At 29.7% G+C, this 16,077-nt stretch overlaps 1 protein-coding gene and 1 long non-coding RNA gene across 3 annotated transcripts; both read left to right on the plus strand.

The window, feature by feature from the left end:
- Window positions 1–309: 309 nt before the first annotated feature.
- LOC111287446 (mediator of RNA polymerase II transcription subunit 10b-like) lies at window positions 310–2,257 on the plus strand. Its single transcript, XM_022878024.2, has 5 exons — window positions 310–647; window positions 765–845; window positions 926–1,028; window positions 1,123–1,212; window positions 2,020–2,257. The coding sequence occupies exons 1-5, from the start codon at window positions 421–423 to the stop codon at window positions 2,089–2,091; spliced, it is 573 nt and encodes a 190-aa protein (XP_022733759.1). The 5' UTR covers window positions 310–420; the 3' UTR covers window positions 2,092–2,257.
- A 7,654-nt stretch (window positions 2,258–9,911) lies between these two features.
- Window positions 9,912–12,225, plus strand: LOC149513980 (uncharacterized). 2 transcript variants are annotated; one of them, XR_016328956.1, is made up of 6 exons: window positions 9,912–10,277; window positions 10,395–10,513; window positions 10,739–10,898; window positions 11,015–11,094; window positions 11,198–11,283; window positions 11,821–12,222. It is a non-coding gene; the product is annotated as an uncharacterized LOC149513980 (long non-coding RNA). The 2 variants fall into 2 exon arrangements; XR_016328955.1 differs by having other exon boundaries at window positions 10,739–11,094; window positions 11,821–12,225.
- The last annotated feature ends 3,852 nt before the right edge of the window (window positions 12,226–16,077 follow it).

Raw genomic sequence — 16,077 nt, forward strand, 5'->3', positions numbered from 1 at the left:
TCATTGGACGTGTATTTGGAAGTCGAATATGTCCCTAAACCCAAATAAATCGGGCCTCATTTTCATATATTTAAAACTTACTTTCATATAGGCCTTTAAGGTCGGCTTATCCAACAAGAATCCAAATTCTAGAAGAAGGAGCCCGAATCGCAATTGAAGGCCCAAAGACAAACACTTCAAAACACGAAATAAAGGGGACCGGGTTCCTGAAATTTCAATTGCAGAGGTATTTCAATCCCTTCGAAATCTGTCTCAAATTTCTCCCATTTTTTTTAGGGTTTATGCAGGACTTCAATTTCTTCTCTTCTGTTTTTTAGGGTTTAAACTATCTATTGATTTATTTATTTACTTAATTATCAGTTTTTGTTATTGCAGTGAATCAATCATAGCTGAGAAGGAAGGAATTACAAATCTAGAGAAATGGATTCATCACAAGCTTCAACGATAGGGACGGGAGGGAGCGGTGGGAATGGGATAGTAAGCACTCAAACCAACGACACGGCAAAAACAACGCCTAATGATGATCCAAAGCAGAATCTGACTCAAGTAATAAACTCCATCCAGAAAACTTTAGGCCTTCTCCATCAACTATACCTCACCGTCTCTTCTTTCAATTCCGCTTCGCAGCTCCCTCTCCTTCAACGCCTGTAAATTTTTCTTCAAATCCTTTCTATTTTTCGCCTTCTTGTTTTTATAAGATTCTAGTTAGCTTTTTGATCCATTGCTGACCTCATTAGGGTTTTTTGTTGTTGTTGTTGTTATAGGAATTCCTTAGTTACAGAGCTTGATAACATGGCAAAATTATCTGACAAGTGTAACATTCAAGTGCCTATGGAAGTTCTTAAGTGGGTTTCCTTTTTTTTTTTTGGCAAAATTAGCTTGTTTTCTTTAGTTCCTAGTAGTAATTTGTTCCTTTTTGGCATAGTTTGATTGATGATGGGAAGAACCCTGATGAATTTACGAGGGATGTTTTAAACAGCTGTATTGCAAAAAATCAGGTTACTAAAGGCAAAACCGATGCCTTTAAGGTAGTTCTTAACTCCCTGTATAGGACATTTCATTCTAGTTTCATTTTATTGAGCACAAGTAGATATGTATTTACTCTAGTTTTGAATTTTATAGAGTTTACGGAAGCATCTTCTGGAAGAGCTTGAACAGACATTTCCGGATGAAGTTGAAACGTACAGGGAGATACGTGCGAGTTCTGCTGCTGTGAGTTATATTAAGCTGACTTTTATTATGAATATTTCTTCTTATTCATGTTATTCATGAGAAGTAGCGATCAGTTCTTGTCATTGCCTTGACTGATGATGGTACGTAATCTGAAATGTTATAATGGTTGGATTTTGGTTCTTATGGGGGAAACCTCTTTATTCATGGTCTCTTGACAAGGCTTTCTGACCCATAATCACTATTTCACTCTCACTGCTGCCTCTTGTTACCCTTCTATCAATTTCATCCTTGGTGGACCTTGTCTTGCCTACTTGTCAAAAATACCCAGGCTTATTTTCACCTTTATCTTTTTTGGTTTTTTGGCTTCTGTCATCATGTTATTCTCATTGAGCCAGCACAATTTTTTAGGCTGGACAAGGCACCCGAAGGAATTCCAAAATTTTCTATTCAGAGCTTTCTTTGCATCCATGTCTTGTGTTTTTCTTGCATTTGCTTACAAAACTCTGTTTGGTACTTGAGAAAAATGGAAACAAGTATTTACCTATTCATTTATTTAATTGGTCAGAAGCATTAAGTGCACGTTTCAATTGTTAAAGCTTAGATGGATATGAAATACTTTATAGATAAAATATTGAATCCAATATTTTGGAGGTGTGCATGTCTTGAGAACCATAGAGTAAAGTGATTTCACATTAGACTAAACCATGGATCATTCAAATTTTTTAGTTCTTTAAGTTTATGGGTACTTTTCTGCAGTTTCCTTCAAAATTGAATGTCTCACTTTGTCAATATGTAGTCTATACTAAGTTATTTACGCTGATTGCTTAAGCTCATCATACAATGCAGGAATCTAAACGGCTTGCTCAATCACAAAGCATTTTACCAAATGGAGATGTTAAGGTCAAAACTGAGCTTTAGATGCTCATAACTGGAGTTTTTTTTCCCCCTTTTTCAAATTTATAGGTTTCTGTCTGTACAAGATGTGGGTGATACATTCTGATGTAACTGCATTTCCTGTTTGTAACAAGAATGTGACAATTTGTACTACACTCTTTCCTATATTAATGATGGGAACGTTTGAGCATTCTCTGTCTATCCAGTGAAAACTATTGTACTGGTTCTCATTTGTACTATAAATTTTATCATTATGATTGCATTTTTCTACACGATTAAATGAGTATAAATTACTAGGGGATTTCTGCTGTGCTGTAAATTGCTTCAAAGAACTATTGTCCATGACTGTGATCCTGACCAGTTAATTTAAAAATAATTAAAAAGTGATTGCTTATATCAATAAAAAAATAATTAATTGTTTTTTAAAAAATATTTATTTTAAAACATTTCCATTTAATCTTTATATCCATTTTAATTAAATAATTGAAATCTATCAAATATAATGCATATTTTTTTAATAAATTAATTTTATTATTCAAGAAGCACTGAATTCACTGTTACCATGCTGCATCACAAGAATCACTGCAAATGTATTTGTACTTAAATTAGATCCCATCTTTCACATAACTCTTTATTGATTTCATCATTATTAATCAATATTCTTCAGTCCCATCAATCTAAATCTGACCACTCCCTTAATCTATTGCAAAATCTGCTCTAAGTTGCATTTTTCATTACTGAACCTTCCATGTCAGATATGTAAGTTTGCCCCCCAAGGCCCAAGCTAATCTCAATGGGATGTGGATGGTAAAGACTTCCCTCGAAGCTCCCTCACCCATTGGAACTCATCTTCCCAGCCAACAACCTCCCTGTGCGAGTTGCAAAGTCGCAGAATCTGCTTCCACACAGCCTTCCAATAACTGCAATTGGAAAAAAAAAAAAAAGTTTCTTGCTTTCAGCCTCATATTTACACAACGCACACCCTCCATCAAATATATATATATATATATATATATATATATATTTTAAATGTATAGTTTAAAATTTTAAAAGGACAAACCATGTTTCATAATATAATGATTTATAAACAAATTTTTAATGATTTTTATGAAAATAATGATGAGAAATAAGAGAGATTATTACTATTTATAATTTTCTGTAAATTATTATTATTGATTTTAAAAAAACCTTATCAACTCTATTATTTACAATAATTACCCTTATTATTATTTCTAATAGTATTCAAATTAATTTTTTATTTTTAAAATAAATAGCCCAAAGCAAATTGAGGGTCAAAATTCTAGTTTTAACAAATTATATACTATGGGCATATTATAAAAGCCTGAACCTTACAGGCTGGGCCCAAAGACAAATTATTATGGGAATCAAAAGGGTATCTAAGGAGTAAAAGATTTTAAGACCAACAAATTTATGTGTATTTGTTATCACAGTAGATAGACAGATGATATGAACAAATATATATATATATATATATATATGAAAGCAGGTGAAACAAATTACAAACAGGTAAACTTTGAGTTCCATGCATATGGAAGATTGCAAAGATGAGTGTATCAGAAAAAGAAAAAAAAATACAGATCTAAGGCTAAGGGTTATCAGATTTGGTTGTTGGCTTCACGATTCAACCTCCAGCACCTCCCCCCCCCCCCCCTTTTTTTTTTCTTTTTCCCATTTTAACGCCTCTGGTCTCATTGTTTGAACAGCTGATCAAGGTAGCCAATGTGGCTCAGTGGCTGTGTTGTGTGGTTAAATGGAAACGAAATTCAATGTGTCGTGGCATGTATGTTTGAGTTGGAAATTTCAAACTTGAAAAGAAATGATAGAACAAAGAAATGAAAAAAAACTTTGGTTCTTTTGTGTAAGTTGTTTAGTTTATAGAGAATCTTCTTCTCGCAATTGGGGTTGGGTGCATGCCCTAAAAAGCTTGCAAAAACAAAAGGCTTCTTACCTTTTCACTTTTCAACCACTCTTACAAATTTGCTAAAGCTTATTTGCTGCCATTTTTGGTTCCATCAAGGACACAATTCAATTAAAAATTGGCAATTCGGTTATTTTTTATTGAACTATTGTAATCTTTAAATTTATTGATCTCGTTTTTTGAAGTAGACTTGATCTTCTTTTTTTTTTTTTGGATGAATAAACTGATACATTTATCCAAAAAAAATATGCAGCCTTTATTTTACTCAAAATTTACTGATTTTTTTTTTATTTTACTTGGGAGAGTAAATATTTTTTATTTTAAATTACCAAAATTTTAAATTTAATTATTAAAATTAAAATTTTAATATTTTATCAATAGATCATCACGCAACTAATGATTAAGAGAGTAAATATTAACTATTAATATTCATCTAAATATTCTTGAATGTTACGCATATATGATACAAAGAAATATGTATGATGAAACATGATAAAAATATCTAGTTTCAAAATTTCCTAACGTCAAGAAATTAATTTGGTCTAAAAATATTGCTCCACGATTAGGAATCTATTCCATCAAATTTAAAGCTTTAGTAACAACAAGTCAAAAACCTAAGTTATAGGTTGGAAATCAATAAAAAATATGTCAATTTGGCTATCACTATTAGGCTGCTTAGCACTTATAATTTTTTTAAAAATTTGAATTAACTAACATTTGTAAAATGAATTTCCTCAATTGGATAAGACACTACAATGCAATGACATACCAAAAAATTCAAAAAATTCATTTATTTTTTATTTTTTTTATACTTGAAGTTACCTGAAATTGAATCATCATTGAAACCAAGAGTTTAATAGACTACACAATTTTTTGTAAAAGAAATCCATATTTGTACTTGTATGGATTTTTAAGAACCAAAAGGAATTCAAGCTTCAATTTTCCTATCAAAAGCTATCTACATTCAATTCACATTAATTCATTGGTTAATAGTATTTTCTTTTTGATATGGGGTTATTTAGGATTAAGAGAGAACTAAATATAATAGCCGAAGCTGATTGGGTCATGATTTTGATCTTGCTTAGACATGGGATTTGATATAAAGGAGAAAAGAAAGAGAGGAAAAAAAGAAAAAAAAGGAGAGGCTAAATGCTACTATTGCCAATTTGATATAAATATATATATATATATGTATGTATAAGATAATAACTTACGCGTTGCTATAGTTTATCATTTTATTATTTAATATATATTGTAATAGAAAAATATATATTTTAAAAGGTAAAATAAATATGAACGTTCTTTTAATACATTTTAGATATCTCATAGATTTTAAAAGTGAAAAAATCATAAGGATAGAAATAAAAAAAGGTCATATTTTTCACAATTAAAAAGGTAAATGAATTTTATTAAATAATAAAATGATAAACTGTAGCAATGCGTAAGTTATTTGTAATAGAAAAATATATATTTTAAAAGGTAAAATAAATATGAACATTATTTTAACACATTTTAGATATCTCATAAATTTAAAAAGTGAAAAAATCATAAGGATAGAAATAAAAAAAGGTCATATTTTTCACAATTAAAAAGATAACTGAATTTTATTAAATAATAAAATGATAAACTGTAGCAACGCGTAAGTTATTATCTTATACATATATATATATATATATATATATGTATAAGATAATAACTTACGCGTTGCTACAGTTTATCATTTTATTATTTAATATATATTGTAATAGAAAAATATTTTTTTTAAAAGGTAAAATAAATATGAACATTCTTTTAACACATTTTAGATATCTCATAGATTTTAAAAGTGAAAAAATCATAAGGATAGAAATAAAAAAAAGGTCATATTTTTCACAATTAAAAAGGTAAATGAATTTTAGTTAAATTATGAATTAACCCACAATCCCAAATAAAATCTCTTACTCATTTCATCTTCAAAAAATAAAAGAAATTAAAGAAAAACACAGTTACTAATAAATTGTGATTTATTTCATGTTTTTTCATGAAAATCTTTATTATTAAATCAAAACTATAACGTAATGATAATAATATAATAAAAAATATAGTCTTATAATTGAGAAAAGAAAAAAAAACCTACATCGTAAGAGAAATTGTAAATAACCTAAATGAAAAATAGGTTATCAAATAATTATTAAACAAATTCTAAATTTGATGATTCCTTATAAGACAATGGATTTTTTTTATTTTGTTCAAGTGGATTCTTCAAATAAGAGGAAGATCGTCCTATTTCTAGATTTCAATAAAAAATGAAAATTTTTTTAAAACAAATGTAAGAAACAGAAAAGAATTTGAGAGAAGAAAGAGATAAAGAGTTATGGCCCAGAATTTGGCAATCAATATTCATTTAAAAGATTACTCTTATGGATAAAGAACAAATTTTTAAAAAAATTATGTGAAAAAAAATTTATACTTACAATAAAATGTTAGATGAATGGTTCTTTTAGAATGAAAATTGGAAGTAATAAATAAATAATAATGAGTAAGGGAGACAATTGGTTACTTACATGAAGAATTTGAATAATGCAAATTTATCTTCTTTCAAGTTGTGAAAAAGATTTATTGTCTCTTGAATAAGAAAATAAAATAATTTTTTTGAAATAAATAAAGAGGAATACAGGTATTGAGGAAGTAGTAGATTAAGAATGGACGATTAAGCATTATTGGCTCTAAACTCTCAAAGGTGAAAGACATAGAAGAGTGGTAATTAACGATAAATGACTTGACAACTTAAAATGAATATATGGCAACTTAATAGTCCTACATGGCAAATGAAGGTTGCATATGTGGCAATCCACATGTCAAAACTTTAGACAATAGGGGATGAAAATATATGTATGTTAGATATATATATATAGAGAGAGAGAGAGAGAGAGAAAGGATATATATAGAGGGATCAAGTAACATAAAAAAAGTTTTGCACCCTTTTATACATTTTTTAATAATTAATTTTAATAGATTTATATTATGATAGGATAAAATAATATTATGAATAGAATTATATTAAATAATGTTATTCTATCTTGTGTTTGATATGTGTAAGGGTTAGAATAATAAGATAATTTATTTATTGGTTAAAATCATCCATTTTCAAAATTTATATAATTTATTGATATAATTTTTAAGGGTATAATAGTACATATAAGTTTAATCTCATAGATTAAAAATAATTTTTTTTACTTTAAAAGGATTGAATGATTGTATATTAAGAAGATGATTAATTTTTCTTATAATCTAATTATTTTTTTTTAGATATAAACTAAACTAATATAGAATGGGTATCATCCTATCTTATTTATCATCTTATGTATTAAATAAAATCTTAAAAAATGAGATTAAATTATTTTTTTAACTTATCTCTCTTATCTTTTAAATCTATTAATGATTAAAAAAATATAAAATTAAAATATTTTACACTAATATAAATTAATTTTGTTTATATATATATATATATTAACATATATATATATATATTGACGTGGATAGATACATCGATAAGCAAAGTCATAAAGGGGATGGAGATTAAGGGTCGTGGTCATTTCCGGAACTCAATACCCAGATGTAGGGTCTAGGGGTCTGCTGCTTTTATTAATTTGTTTGTCCTTTCCATCTCTCCTTAGCATTTTTATTTGCACTAAAATTAGATCCATCTTTTATTAAGTGAGATTATTTTTATTTTTTTTAAATTATATTTTCAATATGAAAGAAATAAAATTTTACGTTAAATTTTAATGAATAATAACATATAAATAAATATAAGTGTATTTTTTAAAAAATAAATAATAAAAATAATTAAGAAATACAAAACAGAAATTAAAGGCAAATATAAGTACGTATCTTCTTTAAACCTCAACCTCAGTGAAACACCTCCTGTTTCACCGTCATAATTATTTCCTCGTATTGTTTTTTGAGAGGTGTGAGAGAATGAGTGAATTTAGAAAAGGGGTGAAAGAAAATAAAGTTAAAAAAAAAAAGTTGAAAGTAGAAAAAAAATTGATAGAGAAAAAAATATGTGCAAAAGGAAAAAAAAAAGAATAAAAGAAATTTGATAAGATGAAAAAAATGGAAGGAAAATATAAAATTAAAAAACGAAAGAAGAAAGTGTACGTGACACCTACCGCAATCACGACATTCCATTAAAAAATAAAAAATTAAAAATTTTGAAAGAAAAAGTTTGAAAGGAATAAAAAAGGTACACAATTAAAAAAAAATAGGATATGGAAAGAAATTAAAGAATGGGAAAAAAAAAATAAAGCAGAAGATGCACATGACACTTATCACCATCACATCAATTTGTTAAAAAATAAAAGAAATTAAATATTTTTAAAAAGTTGAAAAAAAATTAAAAAGAGTTGAGCTCTAAAATTTAAAATATTAATTATATAGATGACGATTTAATTTTTAATATAAATTATAATGTAATTATATATTAATGTAATTTTTTATTAAATTAAAATATTAAATAATATTTTTGTTAATATAATATATATAATAAAATATATTTTTTAATATATCCCAAGACAGGTCAAAGTAAAGCACCAAAAACCTGATTTTGATTTGACGCAAATTATTTAAAGAGACAAAATTTGAAACAATTCTTATTTTTTTTTTTATAAAAAAGCTTCCATCAATTGGATTAAAATAAATTAAAATTTATTAGATATAGGTGGTTTTGTCGTATCTATTTTCGTTGACTTTTTTTTTATAAAATTTAACTAATACATTATAAAAAAAAATGAAAAAAAGAAGTCAAATGAGATGAAACGTCAATTTCTTAAATTTCTTAAATTAAGATATTAAATAATAATTTTTTAAATAAAATATATATGTAAATATAGAATTAAATAAATAACAAATATTTATTAAGGCAAATGTGTAACATTAAGAAATTTACTCTTACCTGAATTCAATTTTAAAAAAACTCAACCCAATAATCTCAAATTAAAAAAAAATGTACAAATTGGATTAGTGTGAATTAAAACCCATCAAATATGGGTTATTTTATTATCTCTATGTCAATTAATTTTTTTATTACAAAATTTATTTAATAAAAAAATAAATAAAAGAAACCCAAAAAAATCAAAAGTTTTGAAAATGTAAATAAAAAATAAAAAAATGAAAAGATGTGTCACGTAAACACTTGAAATAGGGAGGAATATCTTAAACTTGGCTTCATCCCAGTCAAATTAAAAAAAAAATTCGATCCAATCTAAGAATTTTTTAAAAAAACACTTATGTAGGAATGGTGCTAATCAAAATAATTGGATACGGATTGTTTTATCATTCATACATCAATTGATTTTTTTTACATAATTTATCTAATAAAAATTAAATTAAAAATTAAAAATAAAAAAATAAAAAGATTTAAAACAAGAGAAGGGTGCCTTGTAGATAGACTTTCTTTTCTTTAAAATCTACAACTTTTTTTGTTTAATGCATAGAATAATGGATATGATATGATGATAATCATCTTATATTATTTTTAATTTGTATATAAATGTGTGATATGATTACAAGGAGAATTAATAATCTTTTTGGTATAAGATGATTTAATCTTCTCATAGTGGAGATAATTATTTTTAATTTATGAGATTGAGCATACATATCATATTTACCTTTTAAAAATTATATAAATAATTTAAATTATATAAATTTTTAAAAAGCATAATTTTGATTAATAAATAATTTTATTTTAATTTTTGTATATATTAAATATAAGATAAGATGATATTATTTAATCTAATCATATTCATAATATTATTTTATTTTATCTTATTATAATATTTATACTAAACACGTATCAACTTTTGTCCTTTCATACATCACTCACCCGTATCATTTCTCACTTACTGTTATCAATCACAATAAACCCACCATCTCTCTCGCCGTCTCTTTACACCTCACCCTCTCTCTTAGTCAGGGTAGCTAGCTTAAGGTTCTTTGTTCTTTTTTGGTGAAATAGATGAGAATAATGAAAGGAAGCTCTTTCTTTTGAGGGGAATGTTGGCTGGCCCGATGCCCCAACTAGATCTATGGTTTAATCTTTGATCAAAAAAATTTTCTTTGGGTTTTATTTTTCAGATCAAAGTTGAGATCATGATCAATCATTGATCATAGGTTAGTGACCTCGGACCAGGCTTCATTCCCCCCAATTATTACTTCCATTTCAGTAGTGATCTTTAGTTTTGATAGTTTTCTTTATCTCCTTTCTTTTTTTGTTCCCATTAATCTCCTGGTGAGTTTTTTTTTTTTTTTTGGCTCTCCCTTCTCTGTCACATGTAATTTTATGGGTGTTTTTATTGGTCTCGAAGCGTTCTTCTACATGCGGTTTTTTTTTCTTTTTTGTCACTAGGGAAATCGAAGTCGTTGGGCCTGAGCAGATTGGTGTAATGATGAAAGATTTTGACTGTTTGTTTTCCTCCTTTTTTTTCTGACTGAAGAGGAAAAGGATCATCATTACTCTTTTACATGGTATATCTTTTTTTCTCTCTAAATTTTATGGGTCAGTGGTGTTGTATGTCAGTCTAACTCTTTTAGGTTCATCATTGGACTCATTTTTATCATGATGGCTTTAAGAATCTTCTGTGTCAGTTTCTGCTCCATCCTGTTCTAAACCCTGGCTGCCCTCTTCCACTCTCACAGCCACTACCAACTTTTCTCTTCTTAACCCTTTTCATTTTCTATTTTTTCTTACAGGACCAGGATTTCAGCTTAGGGTTTCTCGGTGGACAAAGAGAAGTAGCTCTTTTAGAAGTCAGAACACTTGTTCTGCTTGAGATTTTCTTATAGTAGTAATTTTACTATTGTAATGAATATTCTTTTACCTGTTTCCAACTCTGAAGAGGCTTATATCGAGGTGTTCTTTTTTTTTTTTTTTTTTCTTAAACCTTCTAACTGTCTCTCAGGAAAACTTTATATCAGTTCTGCTTCTTTTTCTTGTGGATTAACTTTGGTACTTTTATACTGTTAAAGCTTTGGATCTGTATTGTATATCTGGTCTACTCAACCGATACCCTTTGCAATGCTGAAGACAATGACACTCCCTGGAGGAGGTATTCTTTTATATATTTTGTTTTATAGTCTGATTTCATTTTCTTTTAAATATGTAAGTGGTTTCTTAGATCTAAATTTGAGCTTTTGATTTGTAAATCTCAGAATTATCAGCAAGAATTGATCCTTGCTGGCTTTTTGTGAAGCGTGTGTTTTACACTACTTCTATTGCTTATAGAAAAAGGACAAAGGTGAGAGAATCATCTTTCAAAAAACCAAAGATTTGTGACTGATGAGAAGTACTTATTCGAGAATCAAACCCACTTGCAAAACTATGCTACTTAGTATTTATATATGAAATTTTTTTTTTTGATAAACTATAAGGTCTGATTTGCTACAAAGAAGGAATGATGTGATAGATTGGACCTCTGATTTTTGCTTGAATCATGTGGTCTTGACTTCTACATGATCAGCTGCATGCAGTTTAAACCAGAAATAATCCCCATGGCTTTTTCTCCTTTGTCTTTCCAAACATACATTGAGGGTTAAACTTGAGGGTTTTTTTTTTTTTTTTTTTCTGTTCATGGATATTGTTGAACAGTGTACAATTACTCACCCAGAATCACCAGGGTTTCACGTGTTTCATCTTAAATACATGGCATTGGTTTTAAAGATTTCAAAAGAGAAAACTGTGCAGAAAGGAAACGAAAATCAGAGGAAAGAAAAAAAAAGATGAGGTGATATTTTGTTAATAACGTGTTGATATTAATTGATATGTTTTTCTTTAGATGGTGATCTTGTGGAGATGATCAGGCAGGGCCAACAGAGACTATACAGCAAGGAAATAGAGAAAGAAAACAGGTGATTTGAAAAGGTGAATGAAAGAGCAGCGTCATCAACAGAGTACAACCGAGATGGGTCTTTCCATATTTGTGTATGATACTTCTCATTCCGAAGCTGAGGCATATGCAACACTGAAATGCCTTTAATGGTCTGACTCTCTCTCATGTTAACTATTATACAGTCGATTCACCATCAGCATTGGCGACATGGATTCCTCTTTTAAACTGACTTTGATTAATATTTAAGGACTACTATTTCTCAGTATCTGTTTAAAGTAAAATATATGAATTTGAACCTTTTTTTTTTTTGCTTTCCATTCCACAATCTAGTTAAAAATTAGCTAGTAGTCTAGTACATAATTGTCAGCTGAAGTGGTGCAACCCAATTCCCCTGGCATCTGTTCTAGATCTCTTTCGCATTTGCAAAGCAAAACCAAAGAATCATTGAACCCACAATATCTCGATTATAGTATATATATAATGCCATAAAGTTTCGCTCGTAAAGATGCTCCAACCTGATGAAACTGCGTTTTTTACTCATTTTATATCTCTTAATGGAATCAAATTATTCTATCAATATTTTTTGATAACTAGTTCGGTATTGGGGATATATTCTTTTAAAATTACTTGACATCGTTTCCAAGCTTTGATGGAATATGTTCGTTTCTTCGAGAGGATAGTACTGTGACACTTGAACAAAATTATAGGTCATGATTTGTACTTCATCATATTTATGTTCAATTTCAAGTGAAGCACTAGTTACATTCCAGTGGCCAACCTCTTGAGTACAGATATATAATCATGGATTTTATTTCTTCTAGTTAGTGCGACATTTAATGGGAGAGACTTTTCATATCTCAAATTCAAAATTTTCTGAAGAAAAGCATACAGTTTGGACTAAACCTCTTCAATTGATGGCATAAATCATTTAATTTGCCATATTGCTTACAAGATTTTGCTGTTCTTCTCTACGATTTGCGTGGAGGAATTTTCTGGCAAATCTTCAAATATCTGCTATCAATATGGCAGAGTTTTTTTTAGAAAACTTTATTTGGGTGCCACGCCTTTTTAAGCTTAACATGGCTATGCCTAAATTATCTACTATACGGACAAAAGAAACTGCAAGAAAATGCTGCATGACCAAAAAACTTTTCCTGTCATTAACTTCCTTTTCTGTGTGGCCTATAACATTTAAAATAATCGTGCAATTAATGTTGGTTCCTCAAGTAATTTGCTTTTCAATAGCACTGGTTTTTCAATGAGCGAAACAGCAATGGAGCTGAAAATCTCCGTATTCCTAAACTTGGTAAGTTGTTCATCACTCTTCAATCTGGCAGTAGCCCCCCAACCAGACCAAGGAACATGGAAACAGTTTAAGAGAAGCATTTGAGTTTCAGCAATGCACATGGCATTGTTACCAAATGAGCGAATTATCACTTTTGACGGAACGGATTTCGTCCTTCCAACGTTACTCTTCCGCAAGGAAAGTGCATAAAAGACTTGCAATCTTCTGGCTGTTATGCGCATTCTTTTGAGTTCGATCCAGCTATCCTTGCTATTAGGGCACTCACTATATTGTCAGATACATGGTGTTCTTCTGGTGCGTTGTCACAGGATGGTACTTTAGTATTTAATTACATCTTCTCTGCACTTTATCCAACTGAATTTAGCCTTGAAGCTTTTTTTCCACCATATTTGAGCTCAACAAAGCCTCAGTAAAACCTGGTTTTAAGCTTGGATATAAGCAGAAAGTTTATCTGAGTTCAGATTGAAGGGGAATGTTAATCAGGCAGATATTTTGTTACATTAGTAGCCCCATCTTTTACTACACATTCAATTGCAATGAATCAAAGGCTGCTAGTACTAGCATTCAATGACGGAGTGAAGAGGAATCCTACCGGGAACCATTTCGTGGAAGGCTACGACCATGAAACAGCGGCATTGGCGCCGCCAGGATATTACCAGTTATTTTTAGTAAATGACGCTATTCCTACGAAGGGGACATGGGTCCATATGAAACAGTACTAATTAAGAGCAGTTATTTGTTTCTTTAATTCATAAATTTAAATGTACAAGAATTGGTCATCTCAGATGAAGAATGTAATAATGGTTGTTGCTCTTGGATTGGGTTTTAATAGTAAGTATTTGGGTATATTGTTAATGCAAAGGTCAAGCGTCGTGCATGAGCTAAAAATTTAAACCTTTTAATTTTGATTCTCCCACTACTGTAACGGGAAGGCCTGCATGTCAACAATTAAATGAGTGACCACTCAATTAAATCCTTCACCAGTACTGTTTGCAATGGGCCTTGGATTAAATCGGTCGGAATGTTTGAATGGCCTGGCCTTGGAATGTTCAATGGGTCTCGTTGTGATATGAACCTTTCCATCTCTGCCAAAACTTGGGCCATGCCCTGAAATTGAGGCTTGGCCTAATCCTGATGGTGCAGTTATTAGAATTATTTTCTTTTTAGCATTACAAAAGTAGGGCTATTAGATTACCTAATACAGCACTAGGATGTTTAATTCAATCCTAAAATTCATGTTTGATAGGATAGATTAGGGCAAGTTGGTTATATTATCTCTTCAATACCAATCCAGGAAAACAAGTATGTACAGTTTATGAATGCAATTTTATCCCTTCTGAAATTCCACATCACGCTCGCAGAAAAGGTCTGACTGTTCAGATGTGTTACATGCATTGCTGAATCCCTAACTTCCAGGAAATTACTATCAAATCTTTGATTTCATATTCATAAACTCGCTACTCACATGCATGGGAATGTTTGTCTGAAACACTTATTTGGTCAACCTTGTCGCTTAAAAGCATTGAAGGCATGGCAACCTGACACGGCCCGTGTCGCTTGTTTTCTTTTTCTTTTCGAAGCTTTTCTCAGTTTAGCAAATCTTTGCTTCGTCCTTATTTGAAAGCTCTAATTGAAACTGAGACTGAAACGGATACTCTGATATGGTCGTGTCGTGTCTTGTCTACTGTGTGGGGAAGGCACTTCGTGTTTTTCTTTCTTTCCGCTTTTGAATCATGAATTTCTCTTTTGTTGTTCTTTTCTTGTCTTTTCTTATAACCGACCAAAAAAATAAGAAAAAAATTAATGGAAAACTTACGTCTCCAGTCTCCGGATGTCCCCTGATTAGTCATGCCTCGTTCCTCAGGTGTAAAACTTGTGTCTCTCAAATCGCAATTATCTCCCTCAAACTTAAACCCCACAAAATTCTAAAGTTTTGCTTTAACTTGAAATCAAAATTAAAATATTATAATTCATACGGCGTAAATCTGATTTATTCACTTTTTCTCAAAAGCAAATTACAGTAAAATTGAAGTTAATTTCATCCTCAATGATTACAATTATTTTCCCCCATTCCATAAGGACTGTAACTCTCCATTGGTCCATTTCATTGTTCCCAGTCAACGGCACCGCCCACGCCGTTCATGTGCCAAAATTTCTCGTCTTGTTGCTTCTTTCTTCTCTTTCTTTCAATGTCAAGAAGGACCCACCTTTGCCTCTTCCATTCGTTTAATGGACAAATAGGAACCCCAGAATATAATCAAAGCTTGTTTGTTTTACTTCAAACATTCACCGAACATTATTCACCATTCATCTCCCTTTTCCAAGCATCCCAAATTTGGGCATTAGAAATCTCAACCTTTGATGAGATAACTAAATATGTGGGTGAGATTCGAGAATAAGTCACTCTCTCTTTATTTTTTTTTCCTAGTAACTTAATATGATATTAGTGTTCCTTTTGCCTTTCGTTTGCCTATCTGATATTTTCTGTTCTTTGGCTCTATGTTTTATTATCTACATGGGATAAAGTTGTTTTGACTTGCAATTAAGAGATACTAATTTGGAAATGGGGCTATACCTATTCTAATTTTGTTGCAATTTGACGTATTTTTAAATGTAAATTTAAAATTTAATTTAATTAATTTATATAATTATTTGAAAATATATCGTTTAAAAATTTAAAATTTAAGACTCCTTACATACAATTTTTTTTTTTTAAAGATACGACTGTTGCACCAAACGACATTAAATGATTTTGAAAGGGTAGCATTAGCAGTGACGTTTAGTTGGCTTTATTGGCTTTATTTTTCTAGCCTGTGTTTGTCAAAATAACCAATCACCCGATGCAACACAATAACTTCTATCTGGGACCCTAGGCTTAGCTAGCTAAGATTAATTTA

The sequence above is a fragment of the Durio zibethinus genome, chromosome 17 (genome assembly GCF_047325235.1).
Source record: "Durio zibethinus cultivar Kanyao isolate XHJ-2024 chromosome 17, ASM4732523v1, whole genome shotgun sequence".
NCBI classification, from domain to species: domain Eukaryota; kingdom Viridiplantae; phylum Streptophyta; class Magnoliopsida; order Malvales; family Malvaceae; genus Durio; species Durio zibethinus.

What these genes read in the sequence shown, in the direction of transcription:
- LOC111287446 (XM_022878024.2), top strand. Translation starts at nt 421, where the DNA reads ATGGATTCATCACAAGCTTCAACGATAGGGACGGGAGGGAGCGGTGGG. An exon ending in CTCCCTCTCCTTCAACGCCT is followed by an intron (nt 648 to 764) that starts GTAAATTTTTCT and finishes TTGTTGTTATAG; the next exon opens with GAATTCCTTAGTTACAGAGC. An exon ending in TACGTGCGAGTTCTGCTGCT is followed by an intron (nt 1,213 to 2,019) that starts GTGAGTTATATT and finishes CATACAATGCAG; the next exon opens with GAATCTAAACGGCTTGCTCA.